General features: G+C 44.9%; 1 protein-coding gene across 1 annotated transcript in view; it reads left to right on the forward strand.

Moving 5' to 3' along the window:
• Nucleotides 1-3691, forward strand: part of LOC146702206 (uncharacterized) — a 46243-nt gene extending 42552 nt beyond the window's left edge. The window contains exons 5-6 of the mRNA XM_085468915.1: nucleotides 476-1072; nucleotides 2477-3691. Coding sequence (XP_085325041.1) covers nucleotides 476-1072; nucleotides 2477-3052 — 1173 coding nt within the window. The 3' untranslated portion in view covers nucleotides 3053-3691. The remainder of the gene's footprint in view (nucleotides 1-475; nucleotides 1073-2476) is intronic.
• Nucleotides 3692-16283: the final 12592 nt, after the last annotated feature.

Genomic DNA, 16283 nt, shown 5'->3' on the forward strand with positions numbered 1-16283 from the left:
TCACTTTAACTCCTGACTATGACTCACAGTTTTGCCTCTTTCATCTCTTTTTATGTTTCATACCCTGGTGATTAGTACACGATCAGGATTCTTTCATGTGTTACTTTTCAGGCTCAAATCAGTTTGATGCCTTTAGTGATGAAATAACTCCCCTCAAATTCCTCAAACCAAAAGTAAAAAGTCTGTTTTGAAAATGTAATGAGTAGAAAGTCTTTTTTTTCTGTGGGGAGTAAAAGTAAGGAAAAAAAGGAAAAATATTTTAGAGTGTTTGAACAGTCATGAATTATTTTTAACAGCAGGTTGGATGTAATGTGTTAGAACTACCAGCAGGTGGTGATAAGAGACCTTTAAGGTGTTTGGTGCCACACTCCACCTTCATGTTTAAAACTAGTGTTAATGGAGGGAGTTTGAAGGTTGAGTTTGTTCCACGACTGCATTTCACTCACTGCCTCTGTTTGTATCTCTGTCACTGCAGGACCAACATGGAGCGAGAAGTCAGCACTCTCAGGAGGCCGACAAACCTCACAGAAGAAAGGGAGAGAAAACATACAGCTGTGACAAGTGTGGGAAGAAGTTTACTCTGAAGGAGTCACTAAAACATCATCAGGTCATCCACACTGGAGAGAGACCGTTCAGCTGTGACTTGTGTGGAAAGACTTTTTCCTGGAAGGATGCTCTAAAAAGACACCAACTCATCCACAGTGGAGTTAAAGTGTACAACTGTGATCAGTGTGGCAGAGCTTTTACTCACAGTAGCAACTTACAGAGGCATCTAGTTACCCACTCTGGAATTAAGGCATACAGCTGTGACATCTGTGGGAAAACTTTCAGCCGGATTGAGAGCAGAAATACACACCTACGCATTCACACCAGACATGATGTATACTGCTGTGAACAGTGTGGCAAACAGTTTATAACCAACACGCAGTTACAACAACACATGTTGACCCACACTGAGGAGAGACCTTATAAATGTGACCTGTGTGAGAAGACTTTTAAATCTCCATATCACCTGAGACGACACCAACAGATCCACACCAGAAAGAGACTCTCCAAGTGCAGTTACTGTGAGGTATGTGTTTATATTTTTATCTTGTCATTTTAGCCTGACTGTTTGGAAGAACTCTGCTCATTAACCCTTTAGAGCCGATCGGAGCAAAAATTTTTTTTGCATATGAAACCGGAGGAGTTGTACTTACATCTGATGCCATCAGCTTGTCCTAGGTCACGGTTTCCTTCCACATAAAGCTTTGCAAAAACTGCATAAAAAGCGCTTGCAGGAACAAAAACATAATATTCCAGAAACACGCTTTGCCGGTCCGATCAGCTATTCAAAACACTTCCTACGTTGGAATAGACGTCAGCGCGAACTTTTGCATTTCCGCCATTACCTGGCCGAAACCGGAAGTGACATCATTTTCACGGAAATGTAGTCTTTTTTGCGATCAGGGCCTCAGGGCCTATACTGCTCTTTTTAAAAGTTATCTTTGACTTTATGGCTTTCTGTGTCGTTTCTGGGATGCTTAGGACTCATATTGCACTGCTGGAAATAGTTTATTTTGATGCATATGCTGCTTTTTTGCAAATTTGCACTATAATATTTATTTTCGTTTTTCCTGCAGTGTATAAAAATTGGTGTATTTCAAAAATAAAACTATGAAGACACTCAAAATAAATTTCCTGTGGTGGGAAACTATTTTGTGCAACTTTTTTGTATTTACAGTTTTGAGGGATAAGCCTCTTAAATTTCTCTAACTACAAATATATGTTAAAAAATCAAAAACAATTTTCAATTTTTTTGTAGTTTATTGCACTTTTTTGCAATTTATGTAATTACTATGCACTTAATGAATACATATTATTAAAATCTGGGCTATAATGGTTGTATTGATGTATAGCAACTTGAAATGCTCCCAAAAATGGCTCCACAGCATGTAAAAATATAATATAAGCTCTGGCGGACTTGGTTCTATGGTAGGTCTTAAAGGGTTAAACTGTCTCAGCTAGAGGTGGGTTTTGATAATCGATTTACCGATTAAAATCGAGTCTGGCTTGGATAACGTGACATCAATTCATTAAAATCCTGAATTGAGTTTTTTAATATAATTTTATTTTTCCCAAAACGCCCGAATCTCAGGTGAAACCTCACAAAATTTTGACAACCACCAAACAGCTCAAACAGTAAACTAGAGGAGGTACACGGATTATGCACAAACCGCAGACCTGCCGATTAGAATCAGTGAGTTGTCGCCTTTCTCACCTGACAGCACGGACACAGTCGGGGCTGAAAGTTTGCAGCTCACTGATTCTGATGTTTTGGCAATTCTACTGCATGAAAAAGCAGCTCTGAGTGATTATTCAGATTTTCATTTCAGTTATGATTTTTGTTTGTTTTTTATTTGCTCTTTATTTCAGGCGACGTTCAGGATAAAAATGTTGAAGGACTGACTTACACCGTCTTTGTGTCTTTGTTTAGAAGCAGAGCGACACAGATGGATCCAGTTCTCAACCCTGTCATCACTGTGGTGGTGGGAAAGACTTTGTTTGTGACCTTTGTGGAAAAACTTTCAGTCACCAATACACCCTAAAAACACATCAACGTAGACACACTGGAGAGGAACTGAAATACTGCAAAGAATGTGGGAGAAGCTTCCCCACATTAAGTGGATTAAAACAACATGAACGGATTCACAGTGGGACAAAAAAGCACCTCTGTGATCAGTGTGGGTCATCTTTCATTACTGCAGTCGACCTTAAAAGACACAAACGAGTCCACACAGGAGAGAAACCATACAAGTGCAGACACTGTGACAAAAGCTTCTCACAATCAGGTAATCAAAATAAGCATGAACGTACACACATGGAAGGAAACTACAGCTGTGACCAGTGTGACAAGAGCTTCAGGAATCTCAGTTCATACTCCGACCACAAACGATCCCACGTTACTAATAAACTCTTTCACTGTTACCAATGTGCCAAAACATTCACTTCATTGTCTGCTCTGTGCAAACATCAGCGTGATCACTCAGGGCTGAAATCACTCCCATCATAGTAAGATGCATGTCAGTGTCATCAGCTGTTTTATATTTGAGAAAAAAGGTTGAAACATCTTTAAAATCTTTTATTTTTCCTTAAACTTGTTGTAGGTATTAAAACTTATGATTTTGTGTTTAAGATGTCGAAACAATTAATTTTGTGAATTCATTTTTTAAAGTTGTGGTTTCATTTGCTCAAAGTTCATCAATGTTTTCCTGATGCAAGGTGGGATGGATCCATGCTTTTATGCTGTTTAAGACAAATTCTGAAAGCTGAACGTTGCAGAGATTGAGACCCATTAGACCAGGCAGCATTTTTCAATCTTCTATTGTCCTGAGCTGTGGCCTCAGTTTCACTGGAAGTTTAACCCAAGTACGGTGTCCAGCTGTGGACTGGTCCATGGACCCGCCTGTCCTCCAGGAACACAGGTACACATCCTGGACAGGGAGGAACGCCTGTTTGAGACCAGAGTCAAGGAGACCATTTACGTCAAAAGGGAAAGACTGAATCAAGGAGGGGGCCTAAGGGGACTTTTATTTCCTTTGCAACATCCATTTAAACACAGACAAGTAACTGGACTAAGCACAGTAGGAAATGGTTTTCCCCTTCTCATCAGCAACACCTGGACAGAATTACCTGTCCTTAAATAACCCTGTACCTACCACTGCCATAACCAGTACATAAAATGAAATACAACCTTCTAGTAGTGTTAAAGACAGGGAAATAAGAAAAATGGCTCCTACACACCAACTCCTAATTACATGAGGCAGAGGACATAGTAATTACTGAACTTAAAGGAGCCATGATGAATTCAGCTTTATTATGTGCTAAGAACAAGTAGTCTGATGTCCTGTAATCATGATGACGCTAAAATTTGAGATACAATAAAAAATATATACATTTTTCTACTAGGTATTGGTTCAGTATCGTCGATACCACCCTGAATTTTACTTGGTATTGGATCAGAAAGGAAATCAGTGGTATTGCACATCACTGGTCATGATACATCAATACAATATGCATAAGACGGCAAATCATGTTTTATTTATACATCATTCTACCAGTAATCTAGTTCATCAGTTTGTAGCTTCACAAAACAAAATAAAAAGGAATTTTTGCAACAGGTTTTTCAATCAATTTTGTTAATTTTGTTTCCAGATAAGAGAGGCCAGACCTTTCTTATCCTCTGTGTTTAATCTGGACCTTGGGACAGCTAAGAGCTTTTAAACCACAGACTTCAGTGATCTTATAGGAGTGAACAAATTTAAAAGATCAGAAAGGTTTGAGGGTCCTAACCCATGCAACGCCTTAAAAACACATAATAAAATCTTAAAATGAATTCAAAACCTAACTCGCAGCCAGTGTAAGGATGCCAGTACGGGAGATATATAGTCTTGGTTGCATAAAATAAGATAACCTTTATTAGAGATGGACCGATCCGATATTACGTATCGGTATCGGTCCGATAATGACCTAAATTACTGGATCGGATATCGGAGAAAAATAAAAAATGTAATCCGATCCATTAAATATCACGAAAGCACCACACAAAACTTGCAACACGCCGTAACTCACCTCAGAACGTTAGCAGTCGGAGCAGTATGCATCACATGATAGAGCAGCTGTGGCATGCCGGACCTGTTGGTGGTCTGGATAGCATGTGGAGCTTCGCTAGCAACCCGGCATTTCATCTCCGACAAAGTTATCCCCGAGAGAAGTAAAGCAAGTGTGTAAGTCCATCTCTGAATGTTTGTAAAGCATTCCTGCGTTAAGCTTAACAAGCGACTGCCTCTCGCTCTCCGGCTGCTACTTCAATCATGAAACTGCTTAAATGATCAGCTGATCGGCTTTTCTGTCGCGAGTCCGTCTCTCTTGTTTGTTTTTGGCCCACTTTGCACCAGAAAGAGGAAACCAGCGGCTGAACAACAGCAGAACGTTTAAGCTTGATAAGCTGTTGTTAGAATTTATTTAATATTTCTTTCTACACCAGGATCTTTTTCTACGTAGCTGACGCTGGTAACTGTGCAGGGGCGGATCTAGCAAAGTTTAGCCAGGGGGGCCGATAGGGCATGAACAGGGAAAAGGGGGCACAAAGACATACTTTTCTTTCTTATTCTCATTTAAAATGTCAAGCTTTTAATAAATAATTATCTGACACCCAAAGTTTTAATCTGATGTAAAATGAATAGAAGTCAATTACTGTATATAGTGACTATTAAGTCTAATATATACCCTAGTAAGCTATAGTACTTTTTACTTTGGGAAGGTACCATCTGTGCAGTCTGCAATTTTGTTGAAGAAAGATGTTGAATCTATTTAATATTTCTTGAAAAATAATTGATTTCCGTGCATTTTTTTTCACACTGCATCAAATTAAGGTTGATTACGTCGATTAAGCATCATGAGGTGGCGCGTGAGGGGTGGTTCCCTATTTTTTATTTATTTATTTTTGTTGTTGCTGGGAGTTGGAACCCTATTAGTTAGGTTGCTTAATATTTATGCTAAGTACTCTTTAAAATACCAGAATAGGGAGGATGGTGTAGGTCTAAGTTTATTAGATTGATCAGTATTGCTGAACTATGAAATATTTTTTTTGTATACAGGTATAACAGAATAGCTTTAGTGTAGTTGTTGTTTTAAACTTGAGTATGAACTTGCAGACTTGCAAAATGCAGCAAGATATTTTAAAAAACAGTTTTGTTGATTAAAAAACACTATATCGGATTCATATCGGTATCGGCAGATATCCAAATTTATGATATCGGTATCGGTATTGGACATAAAAAAGTGGTATCGTGCCATCTCTAACCTTTATTAGTCCCGAGCGTAGGAAATTTGTTTTGTAGGGTAGGGACAGGCTTAGGGCGTCGGGGGGTTCCCCGGAGGCATCTTCCTTGGGGGGCTCAACCCGGGGTAGCGGTCACGTCCGGTTGAGGGCTCTGTTGGCTCTCAGGTGACTGTTTCCTCGCGGCTGCGTGCAGCGGGGCTAGGGGAGGGTCTGTGCTGACGGACGCGGGTTACTGACCTGGCAACCTGGCTGCCCCTGGGTGGGTCCGGGATGGGCGTGAGGTTCTGGGGGCGCTCCGTCTCTGGGCTGGGGCCCGGGCCGGGCCTCGGGGGCTCGGGTCCTGGTTGGTGTGTTGCCGGGGTTGTGGGCGGGTGGGTGCATGGGGGCCCGCCCCTGGAGCAGGGTGCCGCCGGTGCATCGAGCCGCCTGGGGGGCTCTTCAACTGGTGGGGGGGATGGTCACATCTTGCAGGAGCTTTCTTCTCTCAGGAACTCTCTGCAGGAGGGGGAGATACAGGAGAGGTGGAGGAAGATCTCAGCCTGGGCGTTTACCGTCTTATGTAGTCTGGAAGATGTGTGGTTGGTGGGGTGGGTGCAGTTTTCTCTGTGGTGGGGTTGGGTGGACTGTCCAGGGCTCTGTGGAGCCGGGGGGCGCTACTGCACTGGGCCCCGGTCTGATGGGCCTGGGCCCCCCTTCCCTGGCGGGTCGCGGAGGGTGGGAGTGCCTACTGGGGTCAGCGGGGGAGCTGGCCCCAGGGAGGGGTTACCTGCCCCTCCCTTCCTTCCCTCCCCATCTCCAGCTGCCTCCCTCTTCCCGCTCCTCCACAACCACCCACACATGCAGGGCCTTGGAGTGGGGGTATGTCACCAGGGTGCAGAGGAGGCTAACCCCCCCCCCCCCCTGTCCCCTTCTGGCTGCCTCTGCCTCAATTTTATCCCACAACTTAGACATTCACATTATTCACACTCTCATTACACATACATATAGGATCTTGGGGGTGGGCACAATCACGGAGTCCAAATCACCATCAGGGTGTATACCTCACCCCTGACGTCGTTGCCCACCTCTCAATTTTAAATACACTTAGTCATTGAGGGCTATCAGGAGGGACTATGCGCTTACCTGCTGCTCCTTGGCAGGTAGCTCCATGCCCTCCTGGGTTTTAATTGCACCTTAGAACACATATGCATCAACACTACAATGAGCGGGTGGAGGGAGGTTTGGAGTCTTCTCCCACCCCCATTCTCTGCGGCCTGCTGGAGCGGGAGGGCTAGTAGGAGGAGTTGGCCGTCCGACTGCGGTCTGGGGTGTGGGGCCTCCCTGCTGCTGCGGAGTCGGGGTGGTCTGCCTCTCCCCACCGCAGGGAAAAGGGTAACACCACCTGGGTCTGGGTGCAATTCCCCCCTCCAGGGGCAAGGGTACCTAGACCCGGTTTGTAGAGTACGCTTGGGGAGTGTGATTGTGTGTACAGCGTCTCTTTATGTCTGTCTCCACGTTGGTTGAGTGTGGAGTAAGTGCATATGAGAGCATGAGGGTGGGAATGGATGTTTGTGTCTGTGTGTGCCTGTATGTCTGTGTCTATATGTCAGGTTGGGTATCAGACGCCACCTCTCTGGGGACACCTCAGGCCCTCCAAGGTTTGGAGGCCTATCTCCACCCACCACCACTTCCCCTGCCGGTGGCGGACTCCCTCAGGTGTCGGTGTGTTGGTGGTTCTTTGTGTCTGGGGGTGGGCGTCCGGGTACACACTGGCTCACTCCTTGGCGGCCGCTTGTCGGGGCCTGGGGCCTGGGGCTCGCTCGGGCCCCTTTGGAGGTGGGGTGCCCCCGGCCTCTCGGCCTAGGGCTCGGTCACTCAGGCGCAGCTGGGGGCCGGCGGAGCTCACGGGCGCGTCACTGCAACTCCCCCTGACTTCTGCTCCGCGGCTGCTGGGCGAGCCCTCATCTGGGACTCTCCTCAGCTCTTACTGGGACAGTGGCGCGGCTGCCCCTCTGTTGGTCTTCCATGGTCTCTTGTGTTCTGGGGGCCTCTGGATGTCTGGAGTTTTGATCTCCTCCATACCCGCTTCACACCCTGGAGGACGGGGCTGTGGCCCCCCCACACTCCCTAGCAGATCATTACATGGAGAAACCTTTGGAATGCAAGCATGCTGATCCACACAGGTATGCACACATGGGTATTCACAGACGCGGACTAAAGCTTTCTTGGCTGCTGCCTCAAAGCACACTGTGCGCTGTCTATCTTGCGTGCTGCACAATATCGTTTATTACTTAGTAAATACTGATATCTATGACTAGCTAGTTTATTGTGATGGTGCTTTGTTTTCTCTATTATTATGTTGCTCTTTGTTGTTTGCTGTCTCCTCTGTTTGTTTTTGTTTGTTTGTTTGTTTGTTTTTTTTCTCCATACAGGTGACCCAGGAGTTTTTGTTTTTTTTTTGTCTCTCTTCCCCCCTTCTCACCGTCTCTTCTCCCCTTTGGTTTTCTTTCTTTCTCTCCCCCTCTCTCTCATTCATTCCCCCTGTCCTATTTATTAAAAAAAAAAAAAAAAAAAAAAAAGGAAATTTGTTTTGTTACAGCAGTAGACAGTGCAAAGTTGCATAGAAAATTTTAAGAAAAAACACTGGAATAATATATCCATGAGATACTGTACACAATAGAATAGAATGAAATAATACATGCAATTGAATAAAATAGAATACAAATACTATTTACAATTGAGTATAATACAACGATGCCAGAAAGAGTATTGCACATGTGTGGATGTGTGTGCTTAGTCAGTTGAAGTCTTTGTTGTGGAGTCTGACAGCAGTGGGGAGGAAAGACCTGCGAAATCTCTCCGTCCCACATCGTAGGTGCCGCAGCCACTGAAGGAGCTCCTCAGTGCCGTCAGAGTCTCCTGCATTGGGTGGGAGATGTTGTCCAACAGGGATGACAGCTTAGCCACCATTCTCCTGTCACTCACCACCTCCACTGGGTCCAGAGGGCATCCTAGAACAGAGCTGGCCCTTCTGATCAACCTGTTCAGTCTCTTCCTGTCCCCAGCAGAGATGCTGCCGCCCCAGCAGATCACACTGTAAAAGATGGCTGAGGCGACCATAGAGTCATAGAAGGTCTTCAGGAGTGGGCCCTTCACTAGGGCCCCGAAGAGCAGCCAGTTGGCTTTTCTACCTTTAAAACCCTCCTACCAGCCAAATGGCTTTTAGCTAGGCTTTAGCTTCAGCCAAGTGGAAGCTAAATTGGCTAGTCATTCATATGTAAATTAGGTTGTTACCTGGGAATTCTGGAGGGAGGGGAGTGGGGGTGTGTGAATGAGGGGGTGGGGGAGCTGCTAAAAGCTGTGAACTTCCTTTTGTGTTCACTTTGATGCATTCTCAATCATCCAGGGAAATAAATCTCCAAAAGTCACCAACTTGGAGTGTTTCAGTTTGCCATCTTAGGGAGAAATCAACACACATGGGTGTATTTCCTTTGTTGCTGAGATTTATTGATAAAAACAGTACAAAAAACCAACCATTTGTACACATATTTACAAATAATAATAAAAAGTGAGTGAGTACATTTCAACATTTTCAGCAATCACTCACAATTCTGGCACTGCCATGGTATCTGTAGTCTGCATTTACCACATGTGTATCTGTAGCAGTGAACACATCGCACAGTGGCATGACTATTCTTGCATTTGTGTTTGACCTGACACATGGCTCTTTTTCAATTCAATTCAATTTTATTTATATAGCGCCAAATCACAACAAAAGTCGCCTCAAGGCGCTTCATAGATACAGAGAAAAACCCAAAAATCATATGACCCCCTATGAGCAAGCACTTTGGCGACAGTGGGAAGGAAAAACTCCCTTTTAACAGGAAGAAACCTCCGGCAGAACCAGGCTCAGGGAGGGGCGGGGCCATCTGCTGCGACCGGTTGGGGTGAGAGAAGGAAGACAGGATAAAGACATGCTGTGGAAGAGAGACAGAGGTTAATAACAGATATGATTCAATGCAGAGAGGTCTGTTAATACATAGTGAGTGAGAAAGGTGACTGGAAAGGAAACACTCAATGCATCATGGGAATCCCCCGGCAGCCTACATCTATTGCAGCATAACTAAGGGAGGATTCAGGGTCACCAGGTCCAGCCCTAACTATATGCTTTAGCAAAAAGGAAAGTTTTAAGCCTAATCTTAAAAGTAGAGATAGAGATAGTTTTTCCAGGGCTAGGTGTGGAGGGTTGTGTCCAAAGCAACTGTTCTTTTCTTGCCTTCTTCTCAGCTACATGAGAGTGAGCCAACTCTCTTGCAAGCTCCACCAGGAAGTCCACCCGTCTTTCCTTCGTCCCGGTGCATGCTTGATACAGCACATGTGCATTCAGTGCTGCCATGTCAATCATGTTATAAAACACGGCAACTGGCCAGCGCCGTGTTCCTCTGCGGACAGTGTACTCCCGAACCATCTGGTCCATCACATCCACGCCACACTTTGTTTTGTTGTAAAGGGTGACAGTGTTTGGCTTCCTTTTGGTAGTGTTATCAGTCTGAACCACGCTGTGCATGCTGCTAAGAATATAGACTGTCTTCTTCCGTTTGGCCGCATACGCCGTCAGCGTGGCAGCAGAGGTTGAAAACACCTAAGAAATAAGATAAATTGTTATTTCCATAGCCCTTTTACACACAATGAAACACATAAACATAGAACCACAAAAGACCTGCAACATACCTGAGTGGGGAATTCATTGCGATCTGTCTGTCTAGTGGATTGAGGAATTTCCCTGCGAATCTTGTTGACTGTGCCGAGGATGGTGGTTTTCCGTCTAAGAAGTTTTTGCGCAAGTGAAAGCGATGTGAAGAAATTGTGCGTGGTAACATTTCTGCCCTTGTCTAGGAATAGTTCCATCAGCCTCATTACTACATTTTCAGAAAGTCTCTCCCCAGTGGGACGATTGGGGTCCTTGCCAAGATATGGGAAGACATTGCAAATGTACTTGGATTTTAGGTCGCAAGCCACCCAAAACTTGATCCCAAACTTGTCAGGTTTACTTGCAATATACTGCAGGAAACAGCACCAGGTCTTTGATGGGAAAAGCTGTTCATCAACAGTGATATGTAGACCAGGGTTGCAGCACGTGATGCTGTTGGTGACAAATGATCCCCACACACTGGAAATTGCAGCGAACTTATCAGTCTTTGCTCGATCACTGCGGGTGGACTTGTCATCAAAGCGTAGGTGTTGCATGATCTCCTCCTCCTCTGTATCAGAATAATGTCTGAAATATCTTACTTACTAACTACATCCACTTACTTGTTTGAAATGTATTAGGAAATAACATGAAATGAAACTAACCGGAAGACTGATCAGACAGCTCTGAGTCCGAATCCGGCTGAACTTCTAGGTCTTCTCCATCCGAGTCACAAGGGTCGACTTCCCTCAGGATCATTTCCAAGGCCTGCTGAGTGGTGAGTCTTCTCTGCATTTTCTTTCCTTGGAGAGGAGGTCCGTACACCACAGAATTCTTCAGGGCAATCCATTGTGGCATCAATCAGACCACTGGTATAATGTTGAAAATGTTGAAATGTACTCACTCACTTTTTATTATTATTTGTAAATATGTGTACAAATGGTTGGTTTTTGGTACTGTTTTTATCAATAAATCGCAGCAACAAAGGAAATACACCCATGTGTGTTGATTTCTCCCTAAGATGGCAAACTGAAACACTCCAAGTTGGTGACTTTTGGAGATTTATTTCCCTGGATGATTGAGAATGCATCAAAGCGAACACAAAAGGAAGTTCACAGCTTTTAGCAGCTCCCCCACCCCCTCAATCACACACCCCCACTCCCCTCCCTCCAGAATTCCCAGGTAACAACCTAATTTACATATGAATGACTAGCCAATTTAGCTTCCACTTGGCTGAAGCTAAAGCTTAGCTAAAAGCCTACCAGCCATTTGGCTGGAAGGCGGGTTTTAAAGGTAGAAAGGTAGAAGCCTGGGACTCCTAGTGATGGGGTGATGCACTTTTGTACTGTACTCCTTGTCGTCCCCATCAGTGATGAGGCCGACTATTGCAGAGTCGTCAGAGAACTTCTGCAGGAAGCACTGGGTGGAGTTGTGGGAGAAGTCTGCAGTGTAGATGGTGAAGAGGAACAGAGCCAGAACGGTTCCCTGTGGGGCCCCCGTACTGCAGACGACCCTCTCCGACACACAGCCCTGAGTTCTCACATACTGTGGTCGGTCAGTGAGGTAGTCTAAAATCCAGGTGACTGACGATATCATTGACACGAGACAAAATACTTTACAACTTTATTAGTGCAAAAAACCCCATCAATGTATTTTCACATAAACAAGCAGCTGTTTTTATGTGCATTACAGTTATATAAAAATTAACAGTGCAAATGCTAATTCCTTGCTGACAGTTTAACCAAAAGGCATTTCCAGTGGAAAATGGCCAACATATCTTCAGCATAACCATGTAGAATATCCACAAAACTTAAAAGGAGGTTATACACACACAATACGGTAATATTATGTTGAAGCACAGTTTTTATCACCCCGCGAGGCTCCTGCCTACGATAGCCGTAATGCTCCAACAATCCATCAAGCGGTGCGGATTCGTAGCTTAGAAAAGTCATACTAAAACCTTTTCGAGCGCCGTGTACTACATAAAATCGTTTCCAGGTCAGTAAACACAACCAGAATTCATACATAAGACACACAGGATTATAAGTGGCACTGTTGATTTTCAGAAAAATCAAAGGATTGATTTTAAGTGTGCCGTATTTTCCAAAAAAACACGGTAATAACGACGGCCTGCTAGCATGTGCTACCAAAAATAGTGCTTTGTTGTGTATCTGACGGAACAAAGCCACACCACTGAAGTTGCAGCCTTTTTGCAAACCAGTTTTTGCTGCTAGGCAAACTGAAGTGGGTCCAGTGATGAGCTCACCAGGCGCCGAAGCTGAGCCAGGACCAGCCGCTCCAGGGTCTTCATCAAGTGGGATGTCAGAGCCACCGGCCCATAGCTGTTGAGGTCTTTGGCACTGGTACAACACAGGAGGTTTTCCAGAGCTGCCTCAGGCTCTGGTTGAGGAGGTGCTCCATCACCCCACACAGTTGGTCTGCGCAGGACATGACAACCCTTGAGCTGATGCCATCTAGACCTGCAGCTTTCCTGGCTTTAATCCTCCTCACTTCCCTCCTAAGCTGGGTGGTTGAGAGAGGCAGGCTGGAGCCTTGTGTTAAGTGTGTATTGGATGCTGTTGTTGGGGGTGGGGAGGAGTGACCAGGGTGAGTAGAGGAGGTGTTAAGTATCTGAGGTGTCAGAGGTGGAACAGCAGCAGTGGGTGTGGGTGAGTCTGCAGCCGATGTTGGGAGACTGCCTCATGGATGAATCAAACCTGTTGAAGAAATGATGCAGTTCATTTGCCCACCTCACATCCCTGCCAGGCAGAGAGTTCTGACGTTTGTGCCCTGAGATGGTTCTGAGGCCTCTCCAGACTTTGCCAACATTGTTTTGTTGTAATGCATGTCCCCAGGCTGTCGATGTCCTCTCCGTGGTTTCACAGACCACCTCCCACACAGTAGACTCAAAACAGTCATTAAGAGCCTCCTCGCTTTCCTCTGACCATCTCTGCACTGTGCGGGTGGCTGGTGGCTCCCTGTGCACTAAGGGCTTATACACAGGGACAAGGTGCACCAGGTTGTGATCAGATCTACCCAGGGAAGGGAGAAGTGATGAACTGTATGCCTCTTCTGCACTGACGTACAGTAAGTCCAGTGTTTTATTGTCTCTGGTTGAGCATGTCACATACTGTGTGAAGGTGGGCAGTGTGGAGTTCAGAGAGACATGATTAAAGTCTCCTGATATTAAACGGCTAAAGGCTCAATGTCTCTGCTGCAGAGTGGTTCTTTTACAGTGATGTGCCCGGGTTTACACCATCTGTCATTCACAAACACTGCCAGCCCCCGTCCTTTCCTCTTACCGTTGTCTCTTGTCCTGTCCACTCGCAGTAGCTGGAATCTCGGTAACGTCACGCTCGTGTCTGGAGTTAGCGGTGTTAGCCAAGAATCCATTAGAATCATGATACTACATTGCTGGTATCCCCTCTGTGACCAGGTTAGCGACGTGAACTCATCTATCTTATTGCGTGAAGATCTTATGTTTCCAATGATTACAGAAGGGAGAGATGGTCTATAGCGAGCTTAACTCACCCAAGTTTAGCCAAGTTGCTGTCATAAGAAGAAAATTAAAGCGACGAGTGGTGAAGAAGTCATTCAAAATAAAGGTTTTATATTTTTTAGCACCTCGCATTAACCAGAGCCAATCTAGCTAACACAGGGTTGCTGGCCAATTCCAATAGGTGCACCAATTCCAGGGATCGCCCGGAGATGAACAACTTCATGGGCAAATTTGTTCAGAAGAGCGTAAGGATTAGCCGTTGGTGAAGCAGCCATGAAATTTTTGAATTTTACCAATACACTGCCCCGTTTCTCTCGCCTTCTTTGGCATTTCTTCCTGGTGGGATGGCATTGTGGATCGCACCGGAGGAACAGTGGTACAGTCTCGAACACAGGTGGGATATGAAAATCTTCACGTCCTTGGGCCAGTCGGGATTGCTCTACAACAGTGGCTCTGATATTTAGTAGCGATTGGAAGTCATAAACCAGAAATGTAGAGACCTTTTTTAATTTTAAACCTTCTTCTGACGAGGTTGACATTCTTATTAATTCTTTTAATGAACACTGTCTTGCCATTCTTAATCAGATTGCTCCTTTGAAAACTAGTCATTGCACTGTTAGTTCCTGCACACCATGGTTAAATAATCAAACCCGTGGTCTTCGATGCTCCTGTCGAAAAGCAGAGCGTCTCTGGAAGTCCACTGGGCTGGTTGTCCATCGGGAACACTTCAAAGAACTTCTTCACTTATATAATGAGTCAGTTAAAGAGGCCAGATCCACTTACTTCAATAATCTCATAAATCGTCATTAAAAATAACCCAAGAATTCTATTTGATACTATCAATTGTATTGTTTCTCCTCCAACTCAGCATGCTGTGTTTCTTTCTGACGAAGACTGTAGCACTTTCCTCAATTACTTTGTAAATAAGGTGATGGACTTGAGATCCAAAATCTCCTCAAGTGCCTCCCCTTATGAAGATGCCCCTTGTTGTCCCGGGTCATTTACTTCTTTTTCTCCAATCACACTCAATGACTTAATTGCAGTAATAGGTAAAATGAAATCCTCATCATGCTCCTTAGATATATTACCTCCCTCTGTCCTGTCTGGGACTCTCACCAGCAATGGTCCCACACTACTATCCATCATCAACAATTCACTGAGGCAAGGCTGTGTTCCGTCCTATTTTAAACATGCTGAGGTAACCCCTCTGTTAAAAACACAGAATCTAGATCCTACCTCCCCTAGTAGTTCCTACAGAGTCTAGTTATTAACGAGTATTTCCAAGCACATTTTTGACGTGTTTTTTTTTTTAATATATATCAACTGTTTTGTATAGTTCCGAGACAAGAATGTTTTTGCTTTTTGCGTTTAGAATGTCGCGTAAGGTTAATAAGAGCGCAAACACCTCTCAGTCAAACTTGCGGCTTGCTGCTAAGACTGCATCCCCGCCTCATGGTAAAACTTCGCCACTGCCTGGGTCGCCCAACACGCTGCCTACAAATACGGCATTTGAAGTATCAATCCCCTGAATTTGGACACAGTCTTCCTCTCCTGGTGCATGCTCACTTTTTTTGGTGGTTTGCAAATAAGGAGGTGGGGCATTGCCACCACTAACTAGTGTGGACCAGAATTCACTCTTACCAAATAATAAAAAAATAGATGCTAAAAAAAAAACCCAACCAGACAGAAAGATGATAAATTCCCCTCTCGCCCGTACAGGTGGTTTTTAATAATAATGGATTGGATTTATATAGCGCTTTTCAAGGCACCCAAAGCGCTTTACAATGCCACTATTCATTCACTCTCACATTCACACACTGGTGGAGGCAAGCTACGGTTGTAGCCACAGCTGCCCTGGGGCAGACTGGCAGAAGCGAGGTTGCCATATTGCGCCATCGGCCCCTCTGGCCAACACCAGTAGGGTAGAGTGCCTTGCCCAAGGACACAACGACCAGGACAGAGAGCCCAGGGATCGAACCGGCGACCTTCCGGTTACAGATACGCTTCCCAACCCCCTGAGCCACGGTCATCATTCAAGCTCAGATCCTCTACCAGAGGCCTGGGGGCTGGCATCAAAGAATACAGCCAGTCAAACCGGGGTAGCATTTGTGGTCCCTGAAAAGGATCAATGGTGGACCGTCAGTACACACTGGAGAAATGCTTCCAGTACTGTCAGCTGTTCAGTGGGTAGAAGACATGTGACCGTTACAATCAGGCATTTGTTCAGACTGAAGCTCTTCATTGGCCAGTTTACAGTGTAGCCACTCAGAAAGTAGAGCAGATGTACTAAC

The sequence above is a fragment of the Copadichromis virginalis genome, linkage group LG9 (assembly GCF_057382275.1).
Source record: "Copadichromis virginalis isolate Kocher_CV1m ecotype Utaka linkage group LG9, C_Virginalis_male_GT1.1, whole genome shotgun sequence".
Classification (NCBI taxonomy): Eukaryota; Metazoa; Chordata; class Actinopteri; order Cichliformes; family Cichlidae; genus Copadichromis; species Copadichromis virginalis.